Source organism: Carassius auratus, chromosome 31 (genome assembly GCF_003368295.1).
Source record: "Carassius auratus strain Wakin chromosome 31, ASM336829v1, whole genome shotgun sequence".
Lineage (NCBI taxonomy): Eukaryota > Metazoa > Chordata > Actinopteri > Cypriniformes > Cyprinidae > Carassius > Carassius auratus.
In genome coordinates this window covers 5,704,788-5,724,746 of record NC_039273.1, presented here as the reverse complement: position 1 = coordinate 5,724,746, position 19,959 = coordinate 5,704,788, and the positions used below count along the sequence as shown (strand labels likewise).

The 19,959-nt window shown below is 33.1% G+C and overlaps 1 protein-coding gene across 2 annotated transcripts; it reads right to left on the bottom strand.

Annotated features, from left to right (window-relative positions):
- Positions 1-544: 544 nt before the first annotated feature.
- LOC113050320 (calcium/calmodulin-dependent protein kinase type 1-like) lies at positions 545-19,245 on the bottom strand. Of its 2 annotated transcripts, none has more exons than XM_026213173.1 (12): positions 19,149-19,245; positions 17,323-17,433; positions 10,131-10,262; positions 8,629-8,703; positions 8,351-8,489; positions 7,284-7,410; positions 6,997-7,072; positions 6,353-6,465; positions 6,059-6,137; positions 5,869-5,956; positions 4,552-4,723; positions 545-2,926 (listed from the first exon to the last, which is right to left on the bottom strand). In XM_026213173.1, the coding sequence occupies exons 2-12, from the start codon at positions 17,406-17,408 to the stop codon at positions 2,835-2,837; spliced, it is 1,179 nt and encodes a 392-aa protein (XP_026068958.1). In that variant the 5' UTR covers positions 17,409-17,433; positions 19,149-19,245; the 3' UTR covers positions 545-2,834. The 2 variants fall into 2 exon arrangements, with proteins under 2 accessions (XP_026068958.1, XP_026068959.1); XM_026213174.1 differs by lacking the exon at positions 19,149-19,245 and adding an exon at positions 12,040-12,311 and having other exon boundaries at positions 17,323-17,406.
- Between the last annotated feature and the right edge of the window lie 714 nt (positions 19,246-19,959).

Here is a 19,959-nt window from a genome sequence, read left to right as displayed (position 1 = left end):
TCCATTAATAACACATGATGCATTGCATCCATACATTTGTAGCTTTTACAAAAAAGATATACAATATATGTATACATCATGTTTATGTATAAACACATACTGTATTTGTGTCTCCTCTTCACTTTCTGAAGTGTGCGCATTTCCATGTGAAAAAAAGGTCATAATTGATTTATCTACTACTAAAGGGAGGAATTAACTACCCAATAACAGAGGTGTAACTTCCTATAGTACTTTTCAAAGCCAAAGTAAGTCATAGATGACTCTTAATGATATTTAATCCGACCTTCTGAAGCAGTTTGCATAATTACCATAATGAACTGATTGCTGAACTGCTCATTAGACTGTTGCATTTTTATACGAATTACATCGTTGATTGCACTTGGGTTTGACTCAGTTGTAAAATTAAACATTTTAATTATATATGTACTTAATATTTTAGAATTTTATTTAATTTAATATTTATATCAAAAAAAGAAAGAAAAGATTTTACAGAAAAAATGAAAATGCTGTTACATTGACCACACTTATAAATAAATGATAAATAATCAATAAATAATAAAGACACAAGACTAATCATTCATAGGTTTAAAAGGAAAAAGTATTTCGTATTAGGGGTCCATTAGCAAAACAAAATACTTGATATTTTATATATTGTTGGCTTCAAGTAAGCAATGTGCTCAAATTGGCACTGATATGATATACTGATGAACAAGGTGATAAATGTTCTTGCATTGTTCTTTTTGCATTAATCCAGTTTTAAAGTAAGGCCAGTACTGAGGTCTCAGCAATCAGCAATTTTGACTTAAAACAAAACATCTATATTTTATAAAGAAAAAGAAACAGATTAACTGTCAAAATTTCTTGTGCCTCCGATCTCACAATGACATTTTGACACAGTTTGCAATTAGTATTGTAGTAAAGATATGAATTTGATCATCGCTCTTGTAAACATATTTTTACGAGGTCATGCAAACATTAGATGTCTTCTGCACAGAAGAACAGTAAAGATTATGGCCAGCAACCCAAACAAAAGAATCTTAACAATCAACCAATCAGCTCACACAACATGCACAACATTAAAAAATTGATTTCTTTTTCGGTTGCAGAACTTAACCAGCATTGCGACAAAAAGTAGTTAATCAGCATTTGTTCCAGTAACCTTAAATAATGCCTCTCGTGTGAAGCACATACGAAACTCGACTCACAATTGATTGCAACAGAATTTGATGCAGGCATACTTGAAAAAGCATAAATCTAAATAGCTCACACAAATATTGGGTTAAATAGTCAGTGATTTTTCTAATACTTTTAAATATTTAGATAAATATATTTACTAAAGTTGTTGCACTGCATCATGAGATTGCTTTCAAAGTAAATGATTCACTCTATCATATATTTTTGGCTAAAATAAGGTGTCTTAAAAAGCGGCATGATGTTGCAGCATAACGGGAGTGTGCCTTCTCACTACACTTAGGCCGAAATTTAAGGTTTATATATTTGAATTGCTCACAATATTTCCATCCATTTGGATTGCACAGTTTTAGAATAAACAAAGTAAACTTAATGTGATGCATATTTGTCTGTCACGCATAAATAAAACATAAGATTTTGCATTGAATTACATATTTTATTGTTAACTATTTGCATATTTCATTTAAATATAATCAAATAATCAAAATGCATTAACTTAAACTGCTTGGAAACAGCATAAATCTGGTAATTGTGAAAACAAGCATATTTATTCAGTTAAAAACAAAAGTATGAACGGTTAAAATATGGCTAGCTGTGGAGCAGGCAATATTAATTTAAATGTATAAGTCTGAAACAAATTGGATTTATTGAGGATAAATATACAAACTGGTTATTGTGTATATAAAACACATTTAGTTTATTAGTAATATTGTAGAAATCTTCCCTGTTTCATTAATTCATGGCAGTATGAATGACAAATATGCATTACATTAATTTATTAGTTTAGGTTAAAAACTGTAATTCAAATGGCTGGATATTTTATATGCAATTCAAATATATACATCTTATTATATTCAGTAGCTATAGACTAATTTCGCCCCATAAATTCTAAAACTCAGAAACTTTATTTAAAACGGAGATTATCTAGGTTTGATATTGCATTTAATCTAGGTGTAAAAAGAAAAAAAAAAGCATTGGACTGTGTCTCAAATCTCTTAAACTCATCAGTCACATGCTTCAAATGATGGTTTACACCCACAATGAGATCATGTGGTCTCTGTAACAGCTTGGAGATACTCTTTTTTTATACCTGTCTGAACTAGATCACAAAATCAATCACATGGATAATTACCAAACAGAACAAAGCTACAATGGATTAAGGCGTGGAAATGTCTTAAAGATATGACCATCTTGTTTCGTCATGAATTTATTGCCTGAGCAAGTGGGGCTTAAGACATGAATATTTATTAAGACTTTGTATAACTAGTGGCTTTCTGAGACCAAATTGCTACGGGGTACACACCTGAACGTTTTCTTTAAAAATAAATAATAAAAGAAAGAAATAAACCTTACATAAAAGTACAAATTAAACATACTGTCATCTTTGGTTGGGGTACAGAAATATTAATCAGACAAAATTAAATGATAGAGAAGTTACATATCTGTCAATGATATACCCAAGTCTGAACGTCTGGAACAATGATGCTCTCCTTCTCACGTCCGTCCGTCCCACCAGCAGCACTAGCTCCATCTAGTGCATGTTACCAGGAAAGCTCTGTGTTCCGGGTCAGACGGGTGCGGTGGACGTGCATGTGTGGGTTCCCCTGGGTTCCTCTAGGTTCTGCTGGGCTCAGAGTTCTGCTTCAGATCCTGCTGGTTGGACGGCAGCAGTAAGCACAGCTTCTGAGACTGTCCCGATCAGCACTGCCTCGACGGCCGTCCCCGCTCGGGGAACCTAAACATTAAAGTTTATGTGAAAATGAACAGCAACAGGATCTTCTAGTATATAAAACAGCATTTGGACCAGTTTTGTTATTGTTCACTAAAACTAGAACTATAAAAAATATAAGAAATATTATTTGCACAAAGATTAGAAATGTAGCCTAACTGTAACTTCCCACTAAATGTAGTGGCCTAATGGTTAGAGAGTCGGACTCGCAATTGAAAGGTTGTGAGTTCGAGTCTCGGGCCGGCAGGAATTGTGGGTGGGGGGAGTGCATGTACAGTTCTCTCTCCACCTTCAATACCACGACTTAGGTGCCCATGAGCAAGGCATCGAACCCCCAACTGCTCCCCGGGCGCCACAGCATAAAAATGGCTGCCCACTGCTCCGGGTGTGTGTTCACAGTGTGTGTGTGTGTGTGTGTGTGTGTGTGTTCACTGCTGTGTGTATGCACTTTGGATGGGTTAAAAGCAGAGCACGAATTCTGAGTATGGGTCACCATACTTGGCTGAACGTCATGTCACGTAAACCTAGTAAAAGAAATAACATATATATATATTTAAAATTTATTTCATAAATAATTATAGTTAAAATCTATTAAAATATTTACTGACATATCGCTTGAGACTTATTGATATAAAATGTATAATTTTTTTTTTTTTAGAGTACTAATTATGCACAATGCACATTTCGTAATATTGAGCCTTAATGCCACTATTGAGAAGTACTGTATGATCTTTGAATAATATTGGTCTTTAAATGCAAGAAATTTAAAGTGTACCTAAAGTAAACTTGTTATAGTTCCACTTTAGCACAATCAAATTTACTTCAGAATATCTATGGTTGGACATTGGTGTAGTATACTAAAAAGTTTGGTATACTAAAAGCACAACTGCAGTGTATTTTTATCAAGTACATATATATGTTAATGTATTTGTTTTATGCTTAGCATGAAATAAATGTATTTCAAATACATTTTAATATATTTTTTATTCAATAGGGTAGCAAAACAACTGAAATAAGTTTAAGTACTAAAATGACTAAAACCAGAATAAAAAAATAAAATAAATTAAAAATAAATTAAAAATAAATAAATTAAAGCTAAAAATAAACAAAAAAATGACCAAAGTCCTTAAAACTTCTAAAAATAACAGCTAACTAAAAATATGAATAAATACACATATATAAAAACACATGGCAAATCTTTTCCTGTATATCAAATAATTTTAAAATAAGAATCATGCTTTAGACAATTTTTTTATAATAAAACTTTACAGCATTGCAATTAATAATATATAAGAAATTTTCATTTTTATATTTATCAATAATTCTTTACAAAACGACTAAACATTCTAAATAAATAAATGAACAAACGAACAAACATTGAAATCTGAACCGAAATCGAGACAGTCCAGTAAATAATGCTTCAAACACGTTACTTTACTCATTACCTTGTCGATTTTAGGTTCATTCATTTAATACAACAACAAAAAGTCTAATGAAATCCATCACAAACTCCTTCATGCTCATGCTTTCTTAATGGGTTGTATGAACTAAAATTAGGATCCTAATAATTCCTGCATTGTATTTATGATGGATAATATGTAACTTTCATTTGAGAATGTTCTTAGACATACTGTTGTCATCTTCCTCCTCGTCCTCGTCCTCCTCGTGGTCCAGCTCTTTGGCGGGCAGTAGCAGGTGTCTGTGGTAGGGGCTGGTGCTGGTGATTTGGCTTGGACCCTCAAGGCTGGTGCTCAGCTGCAGTCTCCGCATGTGTCTGACCACTGCGGTCGCATTGAATGCTTGCTACGGGGACGAGAACAAGAAATAACATACATTCTAAAATATGTTTACAACCATCTTTGGGAACATTTCTGAGATTAATGAGAAAACCCTATAACAATCCTAAAATGTCTCCATCTCTCTCTCTCTCTCTCTCTCTCTCTCTCTCTCTCTCTCTCTCTCTCTCTCTCTCTCTCTCTATATATATATATATATATATATATATATATATATATATATATATATATATATATATATATATAAATATATATTAGTGGTGGGTCGTTATCAGCGTTAACGTGCTGCATTAACGGGAAACTCTTATCGGGCAATAAAAAAGTTTTCGCCGTTAATCTATTCTCAAAGTTGGGTTGGGAGCTGGGTCTATACTAGGTGAGCTATGATGACTTTCTCCTTGATATTGTAGCATGGATGTATACCTAGCCAAATCTGTAGGGGGGGGGGACGAGTCTATAAACCTGTGTGTATACCTACTGTAAAATTACCACATCAAACATGACATGCTAACATGGATGCAGCTAAGATGCCGCTGGGTTTGCTTCAGAGAATTTTTTTTTTTTTAGAAGCTTCCCAATGGAAACCTCGATAAGACTCATGCCTGTTTCACACATACTCCATCTACAGTGCATATGCAACGCATATGGAACGCACTGACGGATCGCAACCGCGTGAACGCTGGAATCCATTAACATGGGTGTGTAAAAAATATGAAACGCATACGCACTGTAGACGGATTATGTGTGAAACAGGCGTAAGGTTGTTTGCACCTTGTGCAATGTGGAATTCGTTTAAAGCTTTCTCAAGCAGTTTGTGATGCATTTTGGAAACAGGAGATGAGCCCCTGGTCTTATGCACCACCTGTCTTGAGAAACCCCTTCTTAAATTAACGTTACTTTTAGTCATTATTTATTTGGGTAGCACACATATTCTGAATGCCTTTGGCATAATTCAAATGAGCCATTTTAATCTAGATTAATTCCAAGATTACAGTGAGATTAATCTAGATTTAAAAAATATATATATATATATATTTAATATATATATATAGCAAGTTGCTCGTGACAGAACAAGTAAGTCATATTTGAAGAACTTCACGCAGATCTGCAAAATGTGAAAAAACAAAAAGGATGATGTAGTGGGATTCTCACCTTCCATTTACTTTTAGCAAAGTTCTTCTTGATCTGAGCGCTGACGGACTCATGAATGTTCCTGTCGAGAGCCGTGTCTCCAGAAATCCTTCAAAATCAGAGATGGGTGACGAGTTACTAATGCAATTTTAGTCAAAAGAAGAACAGGATATTACGATCATAGGATCACTTATTTTTAGGTAACCCCTACCATGGGTGCTGTAAAGCCTGCTCACATGTGTATCTCAGAGACGGATCTTTTTCCATCAAGTGACTGATGAAATCCTTGGCTAGGATGGGATGTGATCAACAATATGTTTGTCAAACAATATTCAAGCATTAAGAAAATATAAATGCCTGGATAGAGCTCAACAGTAGTTTGAGAAGGTTTTTATTCACTGCACTCCTACTAAGAGACATTATATAAAAATGAACTTGGCTCAACAATGAAACATCACTCAACAGGTGTGGTCTTTTGTATCAAGAACATCTAAAAATGATCTACCTGAGTCAGAGATGTCGTCCCAGTATGGAGAGTCAAACTCATACTCTGCTTTGAGAATCTGCTCAAACAGCTTGGAATCATTTTCATCGTAAAACGGAGGGTAGCCACATAGACTGCAAAAGACAGCTTTGTAATGATCAACTGACTGTTATATATCCCTCTTATCATTCGGTTCAAGCAAACAAACAAATAAATAAAATATTGATTTTACTCATTTTAAATATTTTAAATAATGCTTTTTTTTTTAAATCCTACAAGAATTGACCATAAACAAACAAACCAATATTATAACAAAAATGAAAAACATACCAGAAATGACCAATAAAAAATAATAATAAAAAAATCCTAAAAAAAACTGGCAAACATAAATAAATATGCACAAACCAAATATTTGACATGACAAATAAAATAAATGAATATTTATATATTCATATATATATATATATGTGTGTGTGTGTGTGTGTATATATATATATATATATATATATATATATATATATATATATATATATACGGTATATATATATATATACGGTATATATATATATATATATATATAAATTGACAGCGAATTAATAAATAAATAATTACAATTAAATATGCAGAATTTATGACATGACAGATGCAGATCAAGGAATACTTACAGAATATAAGAAATCACTCCTATGGACCAACAGTCTACAGCTTTACTGTATGGTTTTTGTGCCAAGACCTCTGGAGCTGATTGAGAGAGCGAGAAGCTTTCAGCGTTTCTTTTTTTCTGTTTAGTTCACTTTCCCTTTGAACTTTGTAGAGAATGAGGGCAGCATCAAAGAGGCACTTTAAAGAAGCTAACACTTGACACTGTGCAGCATTTCAAACGACTGAGAGCCTCTAAAAACCTACACATTCCTGACCATAGACAGTGGGGAAGAATAGTCCTGATTCATACCTACGTATCCAGGTGTTCCACAGGCAGTTGACATCACACTTCCTGAGTCCTCGATCTTAGACAGGCCAAAGTCGCTGATCATGATATTGGAGTCCTCCTCCATACTGTAGTACAACAGATTCTCTGGCTGCACAGAAAGAGAATAAATTTACATCAGCTGAACGTAATTTCCCATCAGTCGCATTAAATCAAGTCATATCTTGCTACATTTTATGGACAGCCATTGGTGAACTTTCTTCATTTATGTAACACCATGTTGTAATCAGATCTGACAAATGTTTTTCTCATGACAATCCATGACAAATAGCATGCAACAGGGCATTTTATTGGTCATTTGGGCTATGTCTGGAATACAATACTACTATAAAACTCCAAAATGTGCAATATAGACAAAAGTTTAGGGTCAGTACATTTTTTAAAGAAATTAATACTTTGGCATGGATGCATTAAAATCGATCAAAAGTGAGAGTTAAGTTTTTTTATTTCAAATAAATGCTCTTCTTTTAAAGTTTCTATTTGTCAAAGAATCCTGGATTGAAAAATGTATCATGGTTTCTGCAAAAATCTTAAGAAAAACAACTATTTTTTACAGTAAAGTCTGTGCAAAGCTATATTTAATGTGTTCTGAGTTTGTCACACCACAGAAAAATGTGTTATTAACTACCAAGCCAAATTTGAAAAAAAAAATAATAAATAAATAAATAAAATAAAAATAAATAAATAAATAAATAAATATATATATATATATATATATATATATATATATATATATATATATTAGAAAAACAGGCATCAGTATACTGTGCAGCATGCAGTACTATAAGTAATACACTTGTATTCTATTCAAAACACAGCCTATTTCCTATTTCTGTCGAGTTATGTAGCATTTGTCTGATTTTCAGTGCCACACAGCTGAGTATTAAACATTAAATATTTTTGTCAATGATTTCGTCCCTTCGTGGCAGCATTTGGCTTTCAGTGAGGATGGAAAAAAGATTGCACGCTGAATAATTTGTCACATTATGCCTGGTTAGAAATGCAGAGCGTAATTACAGGGAAGAGCATACCTTCAGGTCTCTGTGCACAATGTTCATATCATGCAGATACTTCACCGCATCTAAAATCTGCCGAATGAGTTTGCTGGCATCTCTCTCGGTGTAGAAGCCCTTTTCTACAATCCTGTCAAAGAGCTCTCCCCCCGATACGCTGGGAAGACCCACACAAACAAACTACAATTAACACTTCTACTAAAACGACACAAGAATTAATCTGACACTGCAAATTAAACCAACATTAGCCAGTATCTCAGTAAAGTATGTTGTTGTGAATGCTGAGAAAAACTCACAGCTGCATGACCAAATACAAATGCGACTGACTTTCGAAGATGTCTTCCAGTGAAACAATATTCTCATGTTTTATTCTGAAAAAGAAAAAAAAACACCAATGATTAGATCATAAATTGGCTATTGGTTAGGGTTAGGGTTAGGGTTACGGTTATTATTTCCGACTTATTTCTGCTGAAGCACAGCAGTAAATTCCCTTACATTATTTAGGGACAAGAACATCAGAAAGTTTTTCTTGTAGGATTCAACTTGCACAGGCTGCAATTCATACTTTACATTGTGTGTTTGTTGATTTACTTTACTATAAGGCAGTAACTGTACAAATATTTTGAATTATTTTTAGTAATTTTTTATATGTATTATTTTTTATATTTTTATGTAATTATTTTATTTCAGTTTTGTTTGAGTAATTTTAGTACTTCAGCTTATTTTTTTAATTTCTATTTTTCATTTCAAGTCTTTTAAATGTAAATTTTTTGATAATTGCATTTAATGAATTAATGTGTTTTATGTGCACAAACATTACATTACATTAAATTACACTAATTGTAATTGTATTTAATTTAATTTGACTTTAATTTAACATTTTCTAATCTATTATCAGCTTTATTTCAATTATGAAAACTATTTTTGATCATTTTAATTTTTGCTAACAATAACTAGACTGCTGTTTACAGGAAATGTAATATGAGTGTTAATGCTATTGCATTGCTGTAAAGTTCTTTTCATGCTCGATTCACGATGGCTTTCCTTCCCTCTTTCGTATTTTTGATGCACTTTCTCAGTCTGTACACCAGCTATACTCAAATCAAACATTAATAACATTTTGCTCCATCTCCATTTGACTTCCACTCTTTTGGTTTCCTGCTACAGTTTTCCACACCAGCGGTGGGATTCTCTCTCTCTATAATCTATTCCTATTCCTCCTCTTTGGTCCCTTCCTTCCTCTCTTTCACTGCTACAGGGAACCTCCATACCATCTCAGCCTCTGTGTGTGTGTGTGCTGTTGCCCAGGCAACAGAGACACTAAAAATAGGACGATCTCCAGTACTCTTGACATTTCCGGTGCACACTTCTACTATTTCTAAAGCTATAGCACATTTTTTATGGCACAGCTCATTTACAAGAGCTGGTTTTCAAGAGGAAAAGGAAGAGAGCTTTCAGCATCTTGACTGCCATTTATTCTTAACACAACCTCACAAAGAGTGAGGCTCTTATATCTCTATATCTGAACACAAATCATGACATGGTTTCGCTTGATCTCAAACAGTGTCATCTGTTATTGGTCCTGTAATCAAGGAGTTCAGTACCCTGCAGACTTTAGGTTTCCTCTGTTTGGCTTTCTCCATGAAAAACATATCCTGTCCTGTATAAAAAATTAACAGCTTAATCCAGCCTAAGGCCAAGTTGGTCCTTAGCTGGTTTAGATGGTTGATCCGCTGGCTGTCCATCCTGACTAGCCAGTTTAGGCAGTATTTTTAATCATTAGAGAGTCAGTTCTGACCTGTGTAGCACAGCAATCTCATTCTCAATGCTGTTTTCCTTGCCCTCCAATGCTTTCTTAGGGATGCATTTGATGGCCACGAGTCGCTGGGTCTTCTTCTCCTCAGCCAGGAACACCTCAGAGAACGCCCCCCTGGAGGAGAGGAAAGGTGGAGTTAGTGCTATACTGGATATTTAACTTCCCTGCTTTTGCTTAGACATTAACCAATATATTGACCAGACCTGGAAGTACCCCAAAGTAAATACACCCACCATCTCTATGACCTACTTAGGCTAATTAATTGACCACTAACTTAAGATTATTAACATTAGCCAGTAAACTGTAATTATAATATATATATATATATCTGTAAGATGTTTTTTCAAAGAAGTTTCTTATTATTGCTTATATATAATAAAATAAATGAAGCCTTAATATATATATATATATATATATATATATATATATATATCATCTCTTTTGATGAGTTTAATTCATCCTTGCTGAATAAAAGTATTATTTCATTTAAAAACAAAAAAATCTTGGTAGGCCTAGTGTAACTCTGCACAGCTTGAAAAGTTAATGCACTTATATTTGGAGTGGAAAAACTGATGGAGAAACTAAAAAAGGTGATTTTTTTTCCCCCTTCAGTGTTAATTCAACCCTGACTGTAGTGTAACACAACACAGAAGGTAAATAAACAGTGACACCTTTTCCAGAGTATTTTTCTTTTTGTGCAATAGAATTATTGTGAACGGCTGATATTTTATCAGGTCAGGCTCGTCAGGCAGGGAAAGATGAAACAGTGTGCTGCAAGTCTGCCAGAAAGAGACAAACAGCACAAGCTGTTTAATCATCCAAGGAATGTTTCCATGTGTTTAGGCATCTGGTTGTCTGTTTGTCCTATTTCCAGCATCCTTTCAGGTTTTTACAGGTTTGTAGACAAAAAACATTCATTCTCGTTCTCTTTCTTAAACACGAAGCCTGTGTGTTAAATCGAGCACTGTCATGTATAATCTAGCTGTCCCAAACACACACTCCCTAAACTGCCTTCTTAATCACAGAGGGAGCAATTAAAAACATACAATTTGCCACTAAGGAAAAGAGAAATAAACAAGTCAGAGAATAAATGACATCAGAGGAAATTTATTTTCCTTACATCCGAGACTAAATTTCTTATAGTGTTAAAAGGCTAATTATCATTTCAAACACTTCATTCTACTTTTAGATGTTTCTTAAACTATTTAAAAATAGCATTTAAATATGAATACAGATACAGAAAAAAGAAATTTTGTACCCATTAAGATATGGAAATGTTATTTCTGAGGTTCTTTGTACATTCAAAAAGTCCTATTTTTTAAATGTAAAAAAAAAAAAAAATCTTGGTTGAATGATTGTTAAAGGAATATTCCATTAAATCATTTCACAAACATCATTGGATTATTACTGATGAACGTTCTCTGAATGTTCTGAAATGAGTAGAAACATAAAAAAACTGACAGACATCAAAATGAAACATATCAGAAAATAAGTTCTTGAAAAATAAGTTAATGATGTATAAATAACGTTTTTGTTGTAATGTTTTGAGAACATTATAACTTTGAATGACATTCTAATCATGTTACTGGAAGAACATTGGTTCATAACTTTGAGAGAACATTTAAAAAATATATATATATATTAAAATTTGACTTAATATTTAAAACTCTTTCAAAACGTGTCAAACAAGTGAACATGCAAGTAGAGAATAACAGGAAATTTGGGCTCAGCCATTATGTTTGTATACAATTTTTCTGAAATCAAAGAAGGCAGTTTTTTATATATGTATTCTTGCAAGCGTGTCTGTTTGCATGAGCACGATTTCAATTAAAATGACCTTATGATATGTTGTTGTTGAGATAATAATAATGAAACAGAAATCTCCAATGACCTGGAAGCCATGCTAGTGAGTCATGATCACAGCAGGGTTGTTCAGTGAGAGAGAACAGCTCATACAGTGCTGCAGCTGTCAACAAACTTTCTTCTGGAGTCGTATCACAGAATTATAAGACTGCCTTAAGTGGAAAGGGGGAGGTGCGGGGGGCAAAATGGAGGTCGGGAAGAAAGAATGAAGGAAAGAAAGAGTGACAGAGAGGAAATGAAGAGAGCAAGAGCTGTGCTGTTGCCGTGAGACGTGGTGTAATTAAGGCCTCCCATGGCTTCCTGTGGGTAAAGGAGGAGGAAGAGGAAAGAGAGAATGAAGATTAGGAAATGATACAAGACAGCCATGTGGGTGTTTGGGTCTGTAAATAAGAAAATTGTTTCGCAGAGACATATTACAAGGCCAGTCATTTCCCAACAGCAGCTCTGTGCACTTAAATAGATTAACAAAATGCTCATGGTGTGTTTCTCTAGTGAGGGGTTCAGAATCAATATGACAGGAAAAATTGCAAACATATACATTCATGTTTATATTACATTACACTGTTTATGTTACATAAAATGTTTAAATGTCGTACAGTGGTGCTGAGAGACTTTTACTGATCTCTGAAAGCATTATTAGATTAGCTAAAAATATTTACATTTTACCTAATATTTATTTAAAACTCAAAATATGTTCAAAACCATGAGGAGGGACAATAAAGTAACATGCAAGTGTATTTTGAGAAATATAGGAAATGTGTTTGAATGTGTGGGCCTGGCCATTATCTCAATTTTCCGATATTATAAAAGATAAAGTATTTTAAAAATGTTTTTGCTGTTGCATTATACTTACTGTTAATCCACTGTTTTAATAACTTTAATAAGTCATTTAACAATAATTTAATTAACAAAAGTTTAAGATTCTCTCTCTGAACTCTCTCTCTCTCTCAGACACACACACACACACACAAACACCTTTTAGAATGTCTAGGAGAGTAATTCAAGTAATACTGAGTCTGTATTTCATTTAACCAATGTACCTGACCTGGAAAATAATCTGTGAAGCAATAATCCAATCATTTCAAAGATTTAGTGCCAGAACACTAGACATCTCTCATTATTATTTTAACTCCAGAAACAAATCAACTTTTATCTATTATGCATTCATCTGTCACAATGAATTATCAAAAAAAAAAAATATATATATATATATATATATATCTATATATTTAAAATAAAACAAATAAATAAAAAATAAAAAAAAAACATTTCAGCAAATATTGATCAAACTGATTTATAAAACTGGTGAAAAGTCCTTTAAAAACCTGCTCTGAATCACACAGACTCACCCTAACAAGCTGTGATTAATAATTGAACAAAAATGCAGCATGAGTGGCCCTGATTTCTTTTTTTATTGATGTCTTTTAAAAAGAGACAAACAAAAAATCTTGTTTGGGGAGTTTTTCCTGCAATTTCAAAACACCTTTCTCATTTTGTTTAGGAAGGTTGGGAGTTTAAATCAACAAAAAAAGCTTCCAGACAAAAACAGCTCAGCAGGCTCATTCATCCTTCTTTTGTGACACTCACATAAACATAAACTTTCGTCTAAAACTAAAATATCATGTCGCCATAGCAACCAGTCCACTTTGACCTCAAAACAGTAAAGTCAAAATGATGTTTGAATTCTGTAAGATTTGAAAGAGCACAAATATAAACAGTCAATGTTGTTTCCTAAATATCACCATTTTTAAAACAGCAACGATAAACAAAATTATGAAAAACAATCACAAATTTCAAATACTAACCTCTTGTCTTACAAAAACAGACCTTCTTCTTCTTACAGAAACAAGATAAGCAAACTGTTATTTGTGTATATTAGTAATCGTAATGATTTAAGCATTTACACACAACATTTCATAACAATGTCTCCAAAGTACCACCGGTTCCTCATTATGTTAACAGCCATGTACTTTTGTATAAACTGTATAAATTGCAATATGGAAAGCAAGCAGGATAATGAATAATGCTTACAGTCACAAATAACTGTTAGCACAACTCGTTTATCTTTTTAGAGCTACAAACTCAAACATTAGATACAGTCTCTCAATACACCGTAACAAATCCTACAGTTTGCTAAAATTGAAAACTCCCAAGTGTCCAATTGTGAACCATTTTCCAGGTTTTTAATCAAAATCCAGGTCCGCAGCTAGATAAGCCGGAGTAAATTCCCCAGAATAAATCAATTGACTCCACTCGAAGAATTCATAGATAAACCAATTCTATAATCTACTTGAGAAAAGAGGCTTTCTGTCAACATATACAGTTAAATCCTCTGAACGCCTTACTGGCAAACTAGTCAAAACCGCATCACACTGTGCAAACAAAGCTTGGTTACAGATTTGCCTTTATGCAGAGAAACTATTCCATTTTCTGTCTATAGTTGCATTAATGGGAGATTAATTGAGCAGAACAGACACAGACCCCTTTTTGATTTATGACCATACAGTATGTGGGCTACGAGTACAGAATAACAGAAATCTTTTGAGCCATCTTTCTAAAGATTAGCAGGCTAACTTTTTCCATAATATTAACAGATTGCTTCTGCATTGCTAATGGTACAACATAGAACTTCCACGAGGTTTTGGACTTTTGCCATGATTTATGACCCTCTTACTCTCTGGTTATTTCTGCTGATGGGGCAGCAATCTTGCCTACTACACAGTGTGCTACAGTTCATTCAGCTCTCTCTAGAATTCATGTTTGCTGACAAAAGAAAACAAGCCTGGCCCGTGCCTCTCATCACAAAGCTAAAATTGCTCATTGAAATTGATAGTTCTATTGTAGCACTTACAATTAACTGCACTGTTCCAGTCTAAAGCAGGATATTTAATACAATTATAGTTATGTATGTATGTATGTATGTATATATGTATGTATATATATATATATATATATATATATATATATAGTGTCCAGTGTTCACTGAACATGAATGGATGTGACAAGCAAGTGTCTGCCAAATGTTTAAATATAAATGTCTTGTACAGTAATGCTATACAACTTATCAGTTCACCAAGAAACAATGTTTGCAAGGTACAACAGGCTTAATTTATGAAATGAACTGTGTAAACCCATTCTACCATGAATTGTCACATTCAATTCAATGCAACACTTTATGTAACACCATGTCTACATTAGAATTGATGGACATCACATTACTTAAAACTGTCAGCACTAGAAATGACGAAGCATACTGTACATTAAATGGATAGATCACACAAAAATTAAAATTCCGTCATAATTTACTCACCCAAAACTGAGTCCAGAAGAATGTGTGTAAACAAACAGTTTATGGTCCCCATTCACTTTCACAGTATTTTTTCCCCCCAAAGTCAAATGAATGAATTTCTTTCAAGGAAAAAATCTCACTGACCTCAACCTTTTTAACAGTGTGTTTACAATTCATAGAAATCAATTCAGGATATTTGTAAATAGAGTAAAACTAAAAAAAAAAATATTTAAAAAAATTATATATATATTCATGTTAAAAGGGAAAATAAAGTGGAAAGAAAAAACTGTTTCAAAAATAGAACAGTTGGATCCATCACATAAAGGTGCATTGCAATTTATTGTTATGTATCCATGTCCTCTAAACAGAAAAAAATAAAATAAAGAGAACTGTACTTGGCTGCAACTTAATCTATCATTAAAATGGTCTCCTTCTGTTAAAGTAGACATTTTTATGCCAGAACAAGCTCCAAAATGGTCCAAACTTTATGCTGACAGTCACACACAAAGATATTAAGGACTGAGGTTTTCGGTACAGCAAAGGTCAAGATTGACAATTGCTCCACACACAGTGATGCTAAGAATGTATCTCTGGTGATTGTGTAGCATGCACAGCTCCAAAGAAGGGGATTTAACATGAGGCTGGCCATGTGAACTCAAGCTGAAGTAAGCATGCCCAAATGATTATGTTATGCCATCTGAAATAGCAGTCATTCTGGCTGCAGGAGGGGAGAGACACTCGAAACAACCCCCTGATGAATATTATATGCTTGTGTATGTGTCTATGTGTGTGCGTGACTGAAGGTTTCATCACAGCTCTATGCTAGTGACTTTCCCCTCAGCCGTGCCTCGGAGGATGGCGATGTGCTTCCCAACCAGCATTCACCGTCCTGCTTCTCACGTGCAAGATTTTGTTTGAGTGTGGCTAATATTCGGCATGGCAGATCGGTCTGTCCATCTGTTTATCCCTCTCTCTGGCACTAGTCCTCAGTCATGTCACCCAAAATGCGAAGAACGTGACAGTCAAATGTACACACTCTGCCCACGCACTATAAATATATCTAAAAAAGGCAGCATAAAAAGGCTATTGCACTTAGGCTATTGACGAACGCTCTCTTGTCCTCTACTACGACTGAGTCCATGAATAATAGAAGCATTGCCAGGTCTACAAGACTTCAAAACAAACTGAAATTTTGTTGTTGCTTTTGTAAGAAAGCATCTGGAAATGTAACTAATTCCCAGTATTGACTGCTAATGAAAGCCATGCTGCGTGCCACATTGAGGTGTCATTAATCACACCCGGCAAAGTGAGAAAAAGAGGCAACTGCTCCAACAGAAAATGGATGAGATCTGTTTCTGGCACCACTCAGTGCCAATATATTCTGAATATTGTTTTCATTATGCCAACATGACATATTGTTATTCATCTAAAACAAATGATGGTGATCTACAGAGCTACAGAAGAAGATTATGAAGAACACTTGTTGATACGGTAGTTGCAGGTGTGATTCAATGGTCTGTTTTCTATGCAGCGCAAAACACTGTAAAGACCTGATTTTCCTCTCATCATGAGTTCTGTGAGGTTCTGATGTCCTTTTATTAGAGAAGGTATGAAATCACTCAAACCATTATAATTACTGTTAGATCAAATTAAAGATATAAAAAAAAATTTGTTAATTGAAATAAATTATTAGATGGAAAAACAATTGCTTTAGCAATAAATCCAGAATAGGTTTAAGTTGAAGCACAAAAAATACTAAATGAAAATTAATAAAAATTGAAACTGAAAGAAGAATAAATTAACCCTAAATATTAATAACATTTATATAAAAAATAATAAAAATGCAAAAAGCACAATAAAAAAATATTATTATTATTATTATTATTATTATTATTATAGTATATAAATAATACTTGAATAACACTTGACTCAAACTCAATAAATAAATAAATGTGAGATTAATCAAACCATGCTCTGCCCACTTTCATTGTAAATCAAGCAATTCATTTATCAAACACTCACGTCCCCAAGACCTCCTTGAAATCATAATTTTCCTTGATATCTGTTGTCTTCTTTTTCCATCCATTTTCATCCTCTCCTAAAGGCATTGTATAGTTGATTTCCACTCAGGAACTAAACAAGACATAATTAGAGGTCAATGAATAAGTCAATGATTAAGAAAGTGTATCACTCAAATAATTTGACATAGACACAAAACAGAGAAAACTAATTTGCAACAAAGAAAACTGTTTGTATTGAAGAACAGTGTTTTCAGTTATTCGGCTATGATTAAACTGCAATAATGTCATTGTTCAGGTGTGCATTACCACACCACACCGCTACTGAAGCCTGCATGTGCGAATGCCGTCATCATGTTACTCTTTTCAGAGCAGAGGAAGATGGGCAAAACCAATAGTTTGTGGTGGCATAAGACATTGTATTTAGCCTAAGCATCTGCAGGGACTGCTTGAGCACATTGTCATCTGTAAACCAATGACCAGTTTTGATATTTATAGATTTTAGGATTACATTTTTATAGGCAAACTCTAATGACTGTTATCAAGATGATAAAAAAAGGAAATAAAGTAATGCATATTAAAAACATTGAAACTCTTTTGTCATGTAAAATATTTATTTAAAACTAAAGTATCCACAGTACTTAACTCCATAAATCCTTTAGTCTTCAAGAACTAAAGAGAGGATCAGTGTGATTTGCATCACTATTAATGCACATCACTATTATACACTTATATAATGACAATGCAGGACTACTGGACTACACATTAATTTTAACATAATATATTGGATTGATCTTCATCACACATTAATAAATAAAATACATACAAAATAAATACAAAAATACAAAAATCTTCTCAATTTGATTACAAAAATTTAAAGTTATTAAATAAATTATCAAACAAATATTTTAAAGGTCATGCAACCTGTTATTATCTTGTTAGAATATTTCTAAAGAGTATTTTTAAAGTAATAAATTGATAAAAAATGACACTTTTACATTATATTCATTTTTATTAGAAAGCACCTAAATTTTGTTATGTAATTTTGATTAGACATATATTTGTATTTTATATGGCACAATTATCATTTATTATTATTATTATTATTATTTATTATATATATTTTATTGTTATAAAGAATTTTTTTTTGATCTGTGCAACGAAGTACAAAAAGTACTTTTATTATATTACTTTTGGACCATGGTAATGCCATAGTGTTTCAACACCAGTATCAAATTCCATGTTATTATATATACCATGGAATATGAATGTGATAATCATTCAGTACCATGCTATAAGATCAGTATACCATAGTAGTACCCCATTATTTTTAGCAAAAGATTACACATAGGCTACAACAAAGCAATAAATATTAACTATGATCTTAGAAGAACGGCAGTTCCAAAGAAAAATTTTAAACATGCAATGCTCAAAACCTCTTACCACTATCTGAAAGTGTTCTGCATCTCAAGTCATTGAACAAGCAATGCACTATGTCAGTGGACGCATATTGTTCGTGTATAAGTGTGCGTGTGTATTCAGACACTGCGCATAGATGCGCATTCAGGAGTCTGTTGCCACCTGCACTAACAATCCTCTAGGAACAGACAACGAAGAATTAACATGAATTGATTGAAAACGGATCAAATATTTGATTTTAATCGACGTAATCTTACATAGACTCCTACTATGCAACATGGACTACAGTTTACTGCCCACATCATGCATGAAAGCTTGCAGTGGCATTGTAGAAGATTTTGCTACTACATTTAAATCAGTTCATACACTTCATCCGCTGACTTCGAGGAAAACTTAAAATAAATGCAATACCTGATCGTCTGTTCGTACGGACGGATGGTCCTCTTCTGCCAATTCCCTTTCTATGCAATAATTGCGGGATCTACCCTGACGTCAAGAAGCGACTGGAGGAGGCGTCCTTCATTTGACAATAATGATACAGTCCGGATACTATGATACTATTCCCGAGTGCCATTCACAGAGCCCTATAGATTTAAATAAGATATTAGTTTTGTAAGTAGACCACCATTCCAAATGACAGGACATTAACAATTTACAATTAATACATTAAACAAATAAATAATTATCCCTCGATATAATCCTAAATATTTTAAACCACGCAGGCCACATTTGTTTGACCTTTTTGCACTTTTAATTTTGTATGTAGTGATTTGCTATGCTATGTTTTTTTAAGTTAGTGTGATTATTATTTTTTAATCTTTTTAAATTAATTACTTCATGTATTATTAATTACACAGCATGTTCATTTTGTGGCCTAAAACCCGGAAGAGAATTTGCGTTTTCAAGCAAATATGCAAATAATGGGCTCCCTTGATAATTTCCAATAATAGTGTAGCGTTTTATTACAATCTTTTAAAATTATAGTTATTTTTATTTGAAGATACAAAAAAAACAGTTGTGCTCTATTTTTTTTTTAAATGTAATTTTGTTGTAATAATTTGTAAATTGTAATAGTATGTTAATTTTAAGTCGTGGCAGTATATTTATGTAAATTAAAAAGTATATATTTTTAATTATATTATTATTATATCTGTTTTTTTATATTTGTATTTATTTATTCGGCTCGATTACTTTGCTTTTATATCATTATTTTGTCATACTT